At 55.6% G+C, this 13957-nt stretch overlaps 2 protein-coding genes across 2 annotated transcripts; one reads left to right on the top strand and one right to left on the bottom strand.

Annotated features, from left to right (window-relative positions):
• Window positions 1-353: 353 nt before the first annotated feature.
• LOC119098586 (serine/threonine-protein phosphatase alpha-2 isoform) lies at window positions 354-8228 on the bottom strand. The gene is made up of 8 exons (XM_037221552.1): window positions 8141-8228; window positions 6059-6295; window positions 4818-4949; window positions 3811-4041; window positions 3283-3497; window positions 2197-2310; window positions 1679-1822; window positions 354-924 (listed from the first exon to the last, which is right to left on the bottom strand). Exons 2-8 carry the CDS (start codon window positions 6111-6113, stop codon window positions 823-825), a joined length of 993 nt encoding a protein of 330 aa, XP_037077447.1. The 5' UTR covers window positions 6114-6295; window positions 8141-8228; the 3' UTR covers window positions 354-822.
• A 460-nt stretch (window positions 8229-8688) lies between these two features.
• On the top strand, window positions 8689-13607 carry Gmppa (GDP-mannose pyrophosphorylase A). Its single transcript, XM_037221551.1, has 6 exons — window positions 8689-8842; window positions 9547-10129; window positions 11038-11227; window positions 11829-11915; window positions 12354-12618; window positions 13158-13607. Exons 1-6 carry the CDS (start codon window positions 8800-8802, stop codon window positions 13256-13258), a joined length of 1269 nt encoding a protein of 422 aa, XP_037077446.1. The 5' UTR covers window positions 8689-8799; the 3' UTR covers window positions 13259-13607.
• Window positions 13608-13957: the final 350 nt, after the last annotated feature.

The following is a 13957-nucleotide window of genomic DNA, read 5'->3' as shown; positions in this document are numbered from 1 at the left end:
GCATGTGTCACGCCAGATTTGTAGATGTTTTTAAATGCAGCCTCCGAGGCTTTTTGAGCGTGTCGTGGAGAGCGTGTTGAGTGCACTCCGTAAAGCGAGGTCGAGAAGGACGCCGGGGAACGTGCGGGGCTCTGCCCCGTCCACCGCCCGGGCTATCGTCAATTACGGAGTTTCATGGTTCTTGGCCGGCCGTTTCAGCGCGCACGTGCCGACAGTCCATCTCATTCGGCTGGTGGTTATACTGATAGCTGCTCGCCTCGAGCCCAGAGATGGAATATATCAGTCGCGAGTAACGGCCGTTTTTCAGCACCGTGACGTCAACGGCGCCAACATGCAGCATCAGCAATGCATCATCAGGGACAAAAAGATATATTGAATGCTTGTTGCGGACATCACCTCAGCGGTCACCGTTTTAGGCCAAGTCATAAATAAAGACACACTAGTGAGCCGGCTCAGTGGTCACAGGACCACGTGTGGGTCATATCCGTGACTCTCAGCGCGAGCGTCGGTGTCCAACAGAGCGCTGTTTGAGGTGTTTATTGGTTTGCCGGCCGAGGCACGGCCGGGCCGGGCAGCGGCGCACGGCTGCCGTCAGGGCCACAGAACACTATTTGTACTGCGCGACAACAGAGCCGGCAGCGGCAGCACACAACACCGCCTCTGAGCACCAGTGCGGGGCCGGACCCGCCCGCCAGCGGCGCCGGCCGGGCCGCACCCAGCCGTCAGTCAGCTGCCTCCAGGCGGCGCGGCGCCGGGCGCCCAGCGCGCCCCCGGCCGGCCGCCAGCGAAAAGAACTATGAAAGTGGCGCGTCGGTCGGCTGGCTACTTCTTCTTATTCTTGTTCACACCGGGGAAGCCGCCGCGCGGAGGGATAGCCGGCCGCGCCGCGTTGACGCCGCCGTACATCTTCTTGCGGTCGGTTGGCTGCGGGGGCGGGGAGCGCCAGGTCAGCGTCCGGCGGCGGCGCAGACCCGCCGCGGTCAACATGTCCGCTACATTCGCCCGGGGCTCCGCCGTAGAATCTGACAGAAGCCTGGCACGCATGGCTGCTGTATCGTATGCCATCGGTGTAGGCTGCTTATTTGCATGCTTTCTCTGACTTGGGAAGTGGTGCCAGATAGCATAGACAGAAAACAAAACGTAAATTAATTCCTATGATGTGGGCCAAACGACGCAAACCGCTTTGTCATACGGCGCACAAATAAATCAATAATAAGCCAATACACAAATGGCAATTAGTACCGATTTCAACATCAGTTCTTATTCCCAGGAATGCGCAAAGTCGATGATGAGACCATTCCACACACCAATTCCCCAAAATGACACCCAACATACATTGTTTTAATAACAAGGAGGAACCGGGGGTATTTCGAAATACCTACTGGAATTCGCAGTCGTAGATCAGTACAGCAAAGCGGAGAGGCTCGTTGCGAAACTTTTCGCTGCGCGGTTGACGGTTCAGTCATGATATTTCATATACTCCACTAGTCGTCATTGACTCCGTCATTGCCACGCGGTGATCACTTGGTGGCTAACATCCCCATGCTAGTAATGGCGAGAAGAACAACTCCACAACTGTTACCTCCACTTCAGTGCTGCTCTCGTCGCCGTACGGCATAGGGACGGTCATCCCGCCTCAGCCAGCCACCCGACCAGACCACGAGCCGGCCACACTTACCTTGAGGATCTGGAACGAGCACATGAGGCTCTCGTCCACCGACATGAGGGCGCCGGCGTTGTCGAACTCGCCGCAATAGTTGGGCGCCGAGAACAGCGTCACCAGCTGCCGCTTGGCGAAGAACTCGTAACCGTCCTCCACCACCTGCCATGAGAGGAGGGATATCACACGCCGACCAACCGCGCCGCGGCCGCGTCCACGGCCGGCACGGAAGCCGCCAGGTGAAATCAGCTCATGACGACGTATCGTGACGTCATGCAAAACACTGTCGTGCAAACCAGGCATGCGAACAATGAACTCGACTGTCGAATTTAGCGGAAGGCTTAAGAACGCATATTGTGCGAGACAGTGACCTGCTCACGACCTATCAGTGAAGCCTTTCCGTTCGAAAAAAAAAAACTCGAAAGGCAACCGACGACGGCGAGAGCGCGCGCGGGCCACGGCGGCCGCCAGGGCACTGCAGGGCAATGGTCGGGTAAGCCCAGCCGCCCGCTGGGTCCGGGCCCCACCGGACTGACCTGGTGAGCGCGGCATATCAAGTCGAAGTCGTGCTTGTGCAGGAACTTGGCCACCACTTCGGCACCGAACGTGAAGGAGACGCCCCGGTCGTTCTCTCCCCAGCCCATGGTGTCCTGCGGGGGGAGCCCGTCAGACGCGGCAGCCGGCTCCACACGGACAGACGTCATACAATATGGCTGGTGGCTAGCACAGGACCTTTCAGACCAAGGACTATGTCTAATACCAGGGTCGAACCAGAGACATCCATCGTGAAAGTCCCCACACGTGAACGCGGTCGTCCATTGGCGTGTGCACGTGCAGATCGGTTGCACTGTTCAGTTTCTTAGTAGTGCCTACTTTCAACACGGTTACAAGCTTATCTCGAGAGCCATAGCGGGCGCAACGAGGTTGACGGTAATCCGTCACCCCGATTACCATGTCCGTGTCAGCCCAAAGTTCGCACCTCGTCTCGAGATCGGGCCATGACGGGCCCCGAGGTCACACGTCGGGCGCAGGTTACCTCGTCGGGGTCGGACCAGAGCGGGCCCCCGTCTCCCGCACCTGGGGCCGTCCGGCGCAGGTTACCTTGTCGGGGTCGGACCAGAGCGGGCCCCCGTCTCCGGCACCTGGGGCCGTCCGGCGCGGGTTACCTTGTCGGGGTCGGACCAGAGCGGGCCCCCGTCTCCGGCACCTAAGGCCGTCGGGCGCAGGTTACCTTGTCGGGGTCGGACCAGAGCGGGCCCCCGTCTCCGGCACCTGAGGCCGTCGGGCGCAGGTTACCTTATCGGGGTCGGACCAGAGCAGGCCCCCGTCTCCGGCACCTGAGGCCGTCCGGCGCAGGTTACCTTGTCGGGGTCGGACCAGAGCAGGCCCCCCGTCTCCGGCACCTGAGGCCGTCCGGCGCAGGTTACCTTGTCGGGGTCGGACCAGAGCGGGCCCCCGTCTCCGGCACCTGAGGCCGTCGGGCGCAGGTTACCTTGTCGGGGTCGGACCAGAGCGGGCCCCCGTCTCCGGCACCTGAGGCCGTCGGGCGCAGGTTACCTTATCGGGGTCGGACCAGAGCAGGCCCCCGTCTCCGGCACCTGAGGCCGTCCGGCGCGGGTTACCTTGTCGGGGTCGGACCACAGTAGGTCGCAGAGCAGGCCCTGGTCGGGCACGTCTGTGGGTCGCGGCACGCGCCGGATCTGCTCCATGCTCTGCAGGTCCGGCGACAGGCCGCCGTGGCAGCAGAAGATCTTCTCGTCCACGATCGCCGCCACCGGCAGGCAGTTGAAGCAGTCGGTGAACGTCTTCCACAGTTTGATGTTGTAGCGCCGCTTGCCTGCCGGACGGAGCACGCGTCACCCGGCAGGGCAGCTGCCCGCCTTCCCTCCACCCCCTGCACCGGCCGCGCCTCCGAAAACAGAACCAACCGCAGAAATCCGACCACGCACAATCCAGCGTCTTAACACGGCTTACACTGCTGTACCAGCCGACTAAGACCGCTATTACGACTAAGACTACGTGCGCAGCGGCGGTCAGTAACGAGGGACGCGTTGCTCAGCCCTCCACCACCACCAGCCAGCCCTCAGCGCGGCGACAAAACCCGACAGCCGGCCATAGCCGCCCGGCCGGGCCCAGGGCGACACACTCACACTCCTCGTAAAAGCCGTAGATGCGGTTGATGCTGGCGCACTCGTGGTTGCCCCGCAGCAGGAAGAAGTTCTCCGGGTACTTGATCTTGTAGGCGAGCAGCAGGCAGATGGTCTCGAGCGACTGCTTGCCCCGGTCCACGTAGTCGCCGAGGAACAGGTAGTTGGACTCGGGAGGGAAGCCGCCGTACTCGAACAGTCGCAGCAGGTCATAGTACTGGCCGTGTATGTCGCCTGCGGGCGCGACCCGCGGTCACGTGACACCAGAGCGCCACAGGTCGAGCGCGACCGCCTGTTGTTCATCGCTTCTGTAGAGCGCGTCGACTACAATGGTCATTTTGCGCCTATGCGCTCGTCACATCCGGCACGGCGTGATGCGGGAAACGCGGTGAACAAGGCGCAGACACCGCACCACCAATGCACTGCCATGGAATAGCCAGCCGTAACTCAATTATGACCATATTCGTCATATCAGGAGTAGGAGAAATTCGCATCAGGAACACGTTTCAAAACACGTCCGCAGAAAAAAAGCGCCCAGTTTAGACACATTCACATACCAATCTTCTTACCTTCTCGCATCCATAAAAAAAGCGGGCAAAACTGTTTTGGCACCTGCTTTTCTGAGGTTTCTAAAAATAGCAATTTAATTACATGGCACATGATAATGAGCCGAGTAGAAATACGAAGAAGTCGACCATGACAAATATGTAAATCTCAGCAGCACAGATGGCAGAAAACAAATGACAAAATCATGTGATGCATCATAACACCTCACCTAGCACACCTTCGTTCTGTCTGACAATCTTATCACGCGATTGGGGTCGTTACACTTCACAGTACAGGTTCTAATCAGTTGCCGACATCTTATCGGCCTAAGCAAAATGGAACTGACGGCTGTGAAGACTGGCAGCAGCAGCGTCACAGCCACAGAGCCGGCATCAGCGGTGCGGCGGCCGCTCCGTACCTCGGCCTGGCGCGGCTCCGCCCAGCCGCCGAGCGACGCGACTCACCGCATATCTTGAGCGGCGCCTCCAGCTCGAGCAGCACTGGCTGCAGCAGGAACAGCTCGCGCGACTTGAGACACAGGCCGCGGATCTCGGTCTCGGTCAGCTGCACATTCTTGCCGGGTCGCGCTCCCCGCACTGGCACGACACGGCTAGCGTCAGTGGCAGGCGCCTCCCTCCGCGCCAGCTCCCACGCGTCACAGGCAGGGGCCTCCCTCTGCCGCCAGCTCACACGTGTCACAGGTGGGGGCCTCCCTCCGCTGCCAGCTCTCACGCGTCACAGGCAGGGGCCTCCCTCTGCCGCCAGCTCACACGCATCACAGGCGGGGGCCTCCCTCTGCTGCCAGCTCTCACGCGTCACAGGCAGGGGCCTCCCTCTGCCGCCAGCTCACACGCATCACAGGCGGGGGCCTCCCTCTGCTGCCAGCTCTCACACGTCACAGGCGGGGGGGGGGGGCCTCCCTCCGCTGCCAGCTCTCACCGCGTCACAGGCGGGGGCCTCCCTCAACTGCCAGCTCTCACACATCACAGGCGGGAGCCTCCCTCCACCGCCAGCTCACATGTGTTACAGGCGGGGCCTCCCTCCGCCGCCAGCTCTCACGCATCACAGGTGGGGGCCTCCCTCTGCTGCCAGCTCCCGCGCGTCACAGGCAGGGGCCTCCCTCCGCCACCAGCTCATACGTGTTACAGGCGGGGGCCTCCCTCTACCAATGGTAAGCAGCGGCAGGGGTCTCTCAGCGCTGCCAGCTCACATAGGTTGCAGGTGGATGCCTCCCCCAGCTCACATAAGTCACAAGGTGGATGCCTCCCCCAGCTCACTTGTCATGGGTGGATGCCTCCCCCAGCTCACATAAGTCACAGTTTGATGCCTCCCCCAGCTCACATGTGTCCCAGTCTGCCATCATCTTACACACGTCATGAACTGGTGCCCCCCTCAGCCACTGGCTCAAATGTCACAGGAATGGGGAGGGGCACCTCCCTCAATCAGAAGCTTGCTGATGCACACAACTTCAACTATATTGTAAGCTGATGTGCATTTGCCAGCAACATTATACATGTAGATAAAATGGCTAAAAAATGAAACTGAACATGTGATAAAACTGGTAAGCAACAAAACAATGACACAACAAATGACAGACAGAAAAATTGAAGAATGATCATGATCTTGTTCTCAGAGGTTTATGAGAAGTTTGGGATCAGACTGAGAATACATTATGTAACTCCCACAATCTTGCAGACTCACTCACCTTCCAGCAACCGAGCAATGATACTGTCAATGTTCAGCTTGTCTGCATCAGCCATCACACCCAGTAATTATTTAAAATCTTCAAAGTGTGCTGAGTGCTGACTTGTCCTTGTCACAGAACTAAAATATCAGAGCACATTACCATTGGTGGCACCAATACCAAATGTTATTAGTTGTCAGCACTTAAATGGACTCTGCCTTCACACCAATATTTCTGAAGTGGATGTTGACAGCAACCCTGCAATAACAAAAAAACCTGTGAACAACCAGTCTTGCTTCAGGGGATGTGCTGGCATCATACTGCCCAGATGCTAGCTAGCATTTAACTTTTGAGGGATCTGCTGTATCTGCCATCAAAACCCTGGCCATTCCAGTCAGTTGATGATTTGCCCATGCATGACTGCTTACTCCTCCTTCAAAAGTCATGTGTATAGCATATCTGACTGCTTAGGCTTAAGCTTAATTATCCTGTTCCAATGCAACATGGTATCTTTGACTTGATTGTATCACTTTCACTCACTTGGACCTCCCTACCTTAAGGACATAAGGTACACAATGATCTCAAAATGTATGTGCAATCTAAGATTTAAAAAAAATTATCAATGAAATTTGAAATGGAGTTTTTGTCATGCAGCCACTCTATACATAATACAACATGTCAACAAAAAAATGTTCTTTGAAGACTTGAAATAACTAAATCTGTCTATTCTGAAGCAGTTAAGCTGACTGATCATTGTAACCTAATGGCTGTAATACACTATAAATAACACCCACAAAATAGTGACCTAAATCTTGGATGCATGTAGGAGCTTACTCAGTCTTTACAGACTGATTGTGGCACCAATGATCCCAAAAGGCTGTTACCCTAATGGAGAACATTAAAAGTCACCTTTGGACTAAATAGTTCTTTAGTCCTGACCTAATGTATGCATTATTACAGAAAATGAAAGGCATGGACAACCTTTCTCCCTAGTGGCCGTAAGTCCTCAAAAAAGCATGCAGGCTCTGAAATATTGAAAATTTCAGTTATATGCATAAAGGACAGCACCAAGATATTCATAACATAAAGAAACCATCTACCTACTTAAGAGGAGTGACACAGGACTAAAACCCCTTTGGCACTAAGCATTCAACTATAAGGTATACTTGTCAGTTTATTATCATACATGGGAAAATACTACATAAGCTATAGGTATGTTGGTGTATTGACCAGGTATATATAAACAGATAAACATGATTTGTTGATTGCACACAAGTATTTGCATTTTATTCAGTGTTATTACTCAACCAACACCCACCCATCCAGCTAATTCCTAACAAATTCCTAACACTTAAAAATCAAGGTCATAGGGGGAAATGAAATAATAATGCTTCCAAAATTGATAGATTTATGCTATTTTTAATGACTTTGGCCTCTAATTTGTGAATTGTAGGTGATGCCAACATACATGCACAACACAATCAACCATAAAACTATGATTCATCACCATTAATTGGAACTTTGCTGGCTCTTATTTAATTTTCCTTTCACTGTTACCTGCTGTTTTATGCTAAAACCCATTGTTTCACTAACTATAAATGCCATAATTTTTTTACAGGCTACCAACTACCAGCACCCTAACTAATTTTCCATGAGTCTCTCTGATATTACTCCTGACTCAAGGGTAATACCAGATGCCCTGACCACAGAGCACATCTGAATGGGCCCTTCAATCCCCAAAAGCTTCATTGGGAACACCAAGGATCCCTTTTAAGCACTGTTTTGCCATGAAATGCACAACACAGAGCTTAATGTCTAAAAGGCAAAAATGCATCTGGTCAAATATGAAAAGGCGCTTGCCCCCCCCCCCCCTATGGGCCATTCCACACTTCAGTCACTGATGCTACCGCTTTCATTGGCATTCCCTGCGCAAAACTGCATTTTACAACAGCAAAAACTGGAATTGTACGGCTTAACACAATCGAAGCTTGGAGGGGCGCCTCCATCAAAGACCAGAACAAAGCACGACACTTTTGAGACGCACTACCAGCACTGGAATGAACGCTTTGCAGGAATGCCCAGAGGAGGGTCACTCAAACTTACCTAAAGCACCCGCCCAACCAACGGCGCCACCCTAACACACATACGCAAACACACACGCACGACGGAGAACGGGAAAGGAAGATGGAGCAGAATCAAGGTATTGAAAATAGGGACGCTGATATACTGCCAAATATTTTCCGATCGTGGAAATGCTTCTTGCATATCTAAATTAACCATAGAGTTGTGTGTGGAAGGAAAAAGTATTCTTAATAGCTTCTGGCAACAGTAATAATCTAAGACGAACTAAATTTCTGGATGCAATGGTTCGCTGAACATAAACCTAAAAGTCGTATGACCTTGTGCTGTTTGACTTTTGAAAATATGACAGCTCATGAGCTCTTGTATTAGTGTGTGCACTGAAACAAGGGGTTGTGAACTCAAACAGCATTTCTCGAGAAATATTAGGCCCTACTTCACACTTTCACGAAAGCCTACATTCTAGCCTTGAAAATAATAACGCACCGTTTATCTTTCCTGTATTGACTGCATTCCAACAAGTATATGAAGCAAGGGCGCCAAAGATGTATTGAAAATGTAGGCATCGTTTGCAGCCGTGGTAGAGCGGGGGTTCTGTTTACTAAACAGGGGACGTCATTGTCTTGGGGGTATAGGAGTCGTAGCGTTTTTTCAACTTAATAGAAGTAACTGACTACAGTTCAATGATGTTGAAAGCTGTTATATTGATTGGCGGCCCTCAAAAAGGTTTGTCACGTTTAGATATGCCCCTGGGCAATAGGCAGTTGTGCGTTATCCAAGATTTGTACCCCATTGAAATTTGAACCAACTGCCTTACCCTCCTTTTATGAAAGATAGTCTTGTTTATCATATAATTCAGCATACGATATGGCATGTGCAGTGGGCACATGCTAGGCTGCAAATATTTACATGTCATGCTTAATGTGTCTGATGTAACAGCTTTGTGACAGCATAACTGAATAATTGGGATTTAACAGTGTGTCAACTGCAATGGTTACTTGTATTGCAGTAGCAACTGTAGCACATGCATGGTATATATTCAAGCAATGCTGGTCCACTGGTACCACTAACTTCAGCATGTACAAGATCAATGTTTTAGGGATTTTTTTGTGTTGCAAAGTTAACTTCATGTGGCTATACACCTGAAGCATTTTTGAAAAGTAACTTTATATGACATGATGTGGCCATGATGTGACATATGTAGATTTATATGATAAGTCAAAGTAGAGATGAATGCAATATCATAACATGTAGTTTTGTTAAAGTGGTAAGGTAGCAGTGCCATGGCCAGATTTAATTTGGCATGTTGCTGCCAGGTTAAATGCAGTGTTACCACTGGTTCAGGTTGGTGTAATGCCAGCTGCCAGGGGTACTGCCCTGCCCCTCTCGCTGGTAATGTGCTCATGGTGGCCACCCGCTGACCCTGGCAGGCACACGATTCCGACCTCTGTCGCTGCGGGTGCCCAAGCCACTGTTCCCGGTTGCCGGCCGGCCGGTGATCCAGCACCACATCGAGGCATGCGCTTCCGTGCCGGGACTGCGCGAGGTACTGCTGCTGGGCGTGTACCCGGCCGCCGAACTGCACCAGTTCCTGGCTGACATGACGCAGCGCTACGGCGTCACGGTGCGCTACCTGCAGGAGTACGCCGCGCTCGGCACCGCCGGCGGCCTCTACCAGTTCCGCGACCAGATCCGCGCTGGCGCGCCGCACGCCTTCTTCGTGCTCAACGGCGACGTGTGCGGCGACTTCCGGCTGGACGGGCTGCTGGCGTTCCACCGGGCGCGGCCGGACGGCACGCTCCTCACCGTCATGGCCACCGAGGCCACGCGCCAGCAGTCCGTCAACTTCGGCTGCATCGCCGAGGACAGCGCCACACACGCCGTGGTGCACTACGTGGAGAAGCCGGAGACGTTCGTCTCGACGCTCATCAACACGGGCATCTACATCTGCAGCAGCGACATCTTCCAGCAGATCGGCGCCGTCTTCAAGCGCAAGCAGGAGGAGCTGTACAGGTGAGCTGGTACGGTGGGGATGCGTCTTGCAGGTGGTCAAGCCCTGCCTGCGGGGATTGCCGAGGCCGTGACAGCACTGACCTGCGGCCGTCGGCCGGACCGCAGGAGCCGGTGGTCCCACCTGCAGTGTCGGGCGGCACGACTTTTACTTTTTACGCATTCTTATAACAACTGAACCATCGCAAGCACGCCTGAAGTCAGGCAGTGTGGACACAAATGACCGCCCTTTTACAGGCACATATAAGTTCAGAATTTTTATGGTAGCATTGATCCATCTGTAATATACTAGAAGCCAGAAGGTACTGGTTAAACAATGTTATCAAACAAACGTTATTTATGTTTTAAGACTTGAGATTTCAGCCTGGGCTCAGGGTCACGAATGCTAGCGACTTGCTACCATGGGTGCCGATGTAAGGTTGAATACCGCCGGCATAAGAATTGTGAACTCAAAAGAAGAAAAAAATCTTCAGACCCTGTTCATATCAAGCGGACACATCTTGGTTCATCTGCGGTCCGTGCCCCATAGTCCCGAATGACCACCACATTATGTGCCGACTTGGAATGTCACTATTGTCCTTTTTAACAAGGGAACGCGTCGCGCCTGATCACGCATTCTTTAATGAAGCACTGTAGAGGACGCGCTCAGGGGCGCGGCGCAAGTGGGGCACGAACCCGGGCTTCCACGTGTGAGCTAAAGATTCCATCCGCTCGGCCATTACGCATCCTGCTATTACTATCCTTGTCTTGAGCTGTGTTTAACTGATGCTGCTTGTTCTCGCCCCTACTTCCATTTGCCTGCGGGCGTTTCTGATTGCCGCCGGCCGCGTGGCTACAGGCCGTATGAGCCGCCTTGGTGCCTGCCCTGTCCGCTGGGGAGCCGGCCCCTGACGCCAGCCGCGCGCCGCCAGCTCCGACTACGTGGAGGGCGGCGCGGCCAGCGGCGAGACCATCAGCCTGGAGCAGGACATTCTGGCGCCGCTGGCCGGCACGGGGCGTGCCTTTGTCTACCAAACCAGCCGCTGGTGGAGCCAGATCAAGACGGCTTCGGCTGCGCTCTACAGCAACCGGCACTATCTCAAGCTGTACCGCGACAACGGGGTGCGCACTGCCGACCGGGACTGGGTCGGATAGGTCTTAGTGGCGGAATGCGTTAGGGACTGCTGAATGTCTGCTGGCCGATCACCAGCCGTGTGTTTGCTATATTGTGTGTAGGAGGGTCGTGTAGATGTGTCAGTCACTTGTTCTTTTTTGCACAGCAGATAAACAGCGTCGTGTTCAGTCACTTGCAAAAATGACTGCACGGTTTGAGCTTGGCGCCAAGCGCCCGCCTGACATGCCTAGCGGAGCATAGAATCAGCTGAAATACTCTCAAAAGCAACTTTCCGACACATTTTCATCGGAGTGACAGGATGGTCAGTTCTGGTTGGCATGTGGCGTTGGAATTTGGCTCACTTCTCTTTGTGATTTTGTCTTTCCTGGGTCGGCCAGCTCCCATAGAGACTGTTTCCGATCCCCCCCCCCCGCCCCTTTAGCGATGTGTGTCTCTTGGTCGATTGGTCGACTATCCTGCCGGAGGCCGTCTCTGACTGGCCAGCTGTCAGATAAAATTGGCTCGGGCATCGTGTAGTTTATCACTGATGTTTGTTTGGAGCTGTTTCTGGCGGAGGTCGCCTCTGAGTGGTTTGTGACCGGTCGGCAGGTGCCCTTGGCCGAGGACGGGAAGCCATGTAAGATCATCGGAGACGTCTGGATCCATCCAACAGCCACTATCCACCCGACAGCCGTGGTACGCGCACGCCACCCGGCCCCTGCGCGACCGACATCCAGCGACTCACTGACCGGCATAGGGACACTTTTCCCATTTAATTCCCCGCTAGTTTTGATCTTATTGTGGCGTGTAAAACTCGTGCCATTGCTGGTGTTGGTGGCATCGGCATCTCCGCTGTCTATGGTCGTTACAAACATGTCTTCAGTCGGGCTGTATGTCATCGTCACGCGTTTCTCGCCTCACAGCCATTGTGATCTTCATCAGACTGCTCTTGCACCTCTCCAGTTCTCTGCCATGTTGTCCGGCTTCGTGCCCTCCTGGGTAAGCGTCTAGTGTTGTCAGAGGTGAACGTCCATGCAGTGTGTTGTACCATATTTCCCGAAGCACCGGTAAGCCGCCAGGCCGACGCCCGCCGACCTGTCGTGACGCGCGCGTCACCGCCTGCCCCGCCGACAGCTGGGGCCCAACGTGAGCGTGGGCCGGAATGCCGAGGTGGGCGAGGGCGTGCGCATCCGCGAGGCCATCGTGCTGGGCGCGGCGCGCGTGCGCGAGCACTCGCTGGTACTGCACGCCGTGCTGGGCTGGGACAGCGTGGTCGGCGCCTGGTCGCGCGTCGAGGGCACGCCCTGCGACCCCGACCCCAACAAGCCGTTCGCCAAGATGGACAACGTGCCGCTCTTCAGCAGCGACGGCAAGCTCAATCCGTCCATCACCATACTGGGTGGGTGGCGCAGCGACGCGGCGCGGGCATGCAGGGGCGGTGTGGGGGATGCATGGGAGCGGTGCGGGGATGCAGGGGAACAGTGTGGAGGACGCAGGGGAGCGGTGTGGGGATGCAAGAGAGCGGTGTTGGGGATGCAGGGGAGCAGTGTGGGGGCGCAGTGGAACGTTGTGGGGTATGCAAGGGAGCGGTATGGGGGATGCAGGGGACGCAGTGGAACAGTGTAGGGGATGCATGGAGCGGTGCGGGGATGCAGGGGAGCTGGGAAGCAGTGTGGGGAATGCAGTGGAGCGGTGTGGGGATATGCAAAGGAGTGGTGTGGGGGGATGAAAGGGAGCAGTGTGGGGGACGCAGGGGAATTGTGTAGGGACCCATCACACCCGCCCTGACGTGGATGCGGTCATAACGCATCGCCCATGGCCGGTGGGTTTTAAGCCCTGCCGGCCGCTCGTGTTCTTGTGCTAAATTATCGCGCACGTGCCACGGGCGGCCCGTCGTCGTTCTCGCCCGCGCTGAAGTCCCTGGAACCGCGTCGGCAGGGAGTAACGTCAGCGTGGCCCGCGAGAAGATCGTGCTCAACTGCATCATCCTGCCGCACAAGGACCTCATGCGCAGCTACAAGAACGAGATTCTCCTATAGCGTCGGCGACAGACGCACCGCTACCGCCGCCGTAGACCAGCGCCGCAGCAGGACAACGCGAAGCCGTCTCTGGCTCGAGCCAAAGCCGCTGAGCTCGGCCCCGGTCTGCGCGGCCCCGGCCGTGGCTGCCCGCTCGGACGGCGTGAGCGAGGACGGCGGTGGCCTCACCCGCTGCACGGCGGCGCGGTAGCTCTCCGCCCTCCAATGAGACACGAGCCCTGTCGGCGAGGTCACGTCCCCCCGCAGACTTTCAGCAGGAACACGCGTCCCGGGGTCCGGTGATCACGTCACGTGCTCTGGCGGCTCGCGAGCGGCGGTCGTGTCACGTGGCTAGCGTCCCGGAGTCCGGTGATCACGTCACGTGCTCTGGCGGCTCGCGAGCGGCGGTCGTGTCACGTGGCTAGCGTCCCGGGGTCCGGTGATCACGTCACGTGCTCTGGCGGCTCGCGAGCGGCGGTCGTGTCACGTGGCTAGCGTCCCGGGGTCCGGTGATCACGTCACGTGCTCTGGCGGCTCGCGAGCGGCGGCCGTGTCACGTGGCTAGCGGCCCGGGAGCCGGTGATCATGTAACGCGTGTGGGGGTCAGGTATTCCGTCCCGCAGAAGCCCCGCTTGTGGCCAGAGTGGGCTATGCCCCAGTCTGGTGGATGTGGGGCTGCGGCAGCTGCTGTTGTAAACGTCCTTCGGTCGCGCGGCGCCT

The sequence above is a fragment of the Pollicipes pollicipes genome, unplaced genomic scaffold, assembly GCF_011947565.3.
Source record: "Pollicipes pollicipes isolate AB1234 unplaced genomic scaffold, Ppol_2.1 Scaffold_4740;HRSCAF=5597_pilon_pilon_pilon, whole genome shotgun sequence".
Taxonomy (NCBI): domain Eukaryota; kingdom Metazoa; phylum Arthropoda; class Thecostraca; order Pollicipedomorpha; family Pollicipedidae; genus Pollicipes; species Pollicipes pollicipes.
The sequence above is the reverse complement of the archived record's forward strand: the minus strand, read 5'-3'. Positions and strand labels throughout refer to the sequence as shown.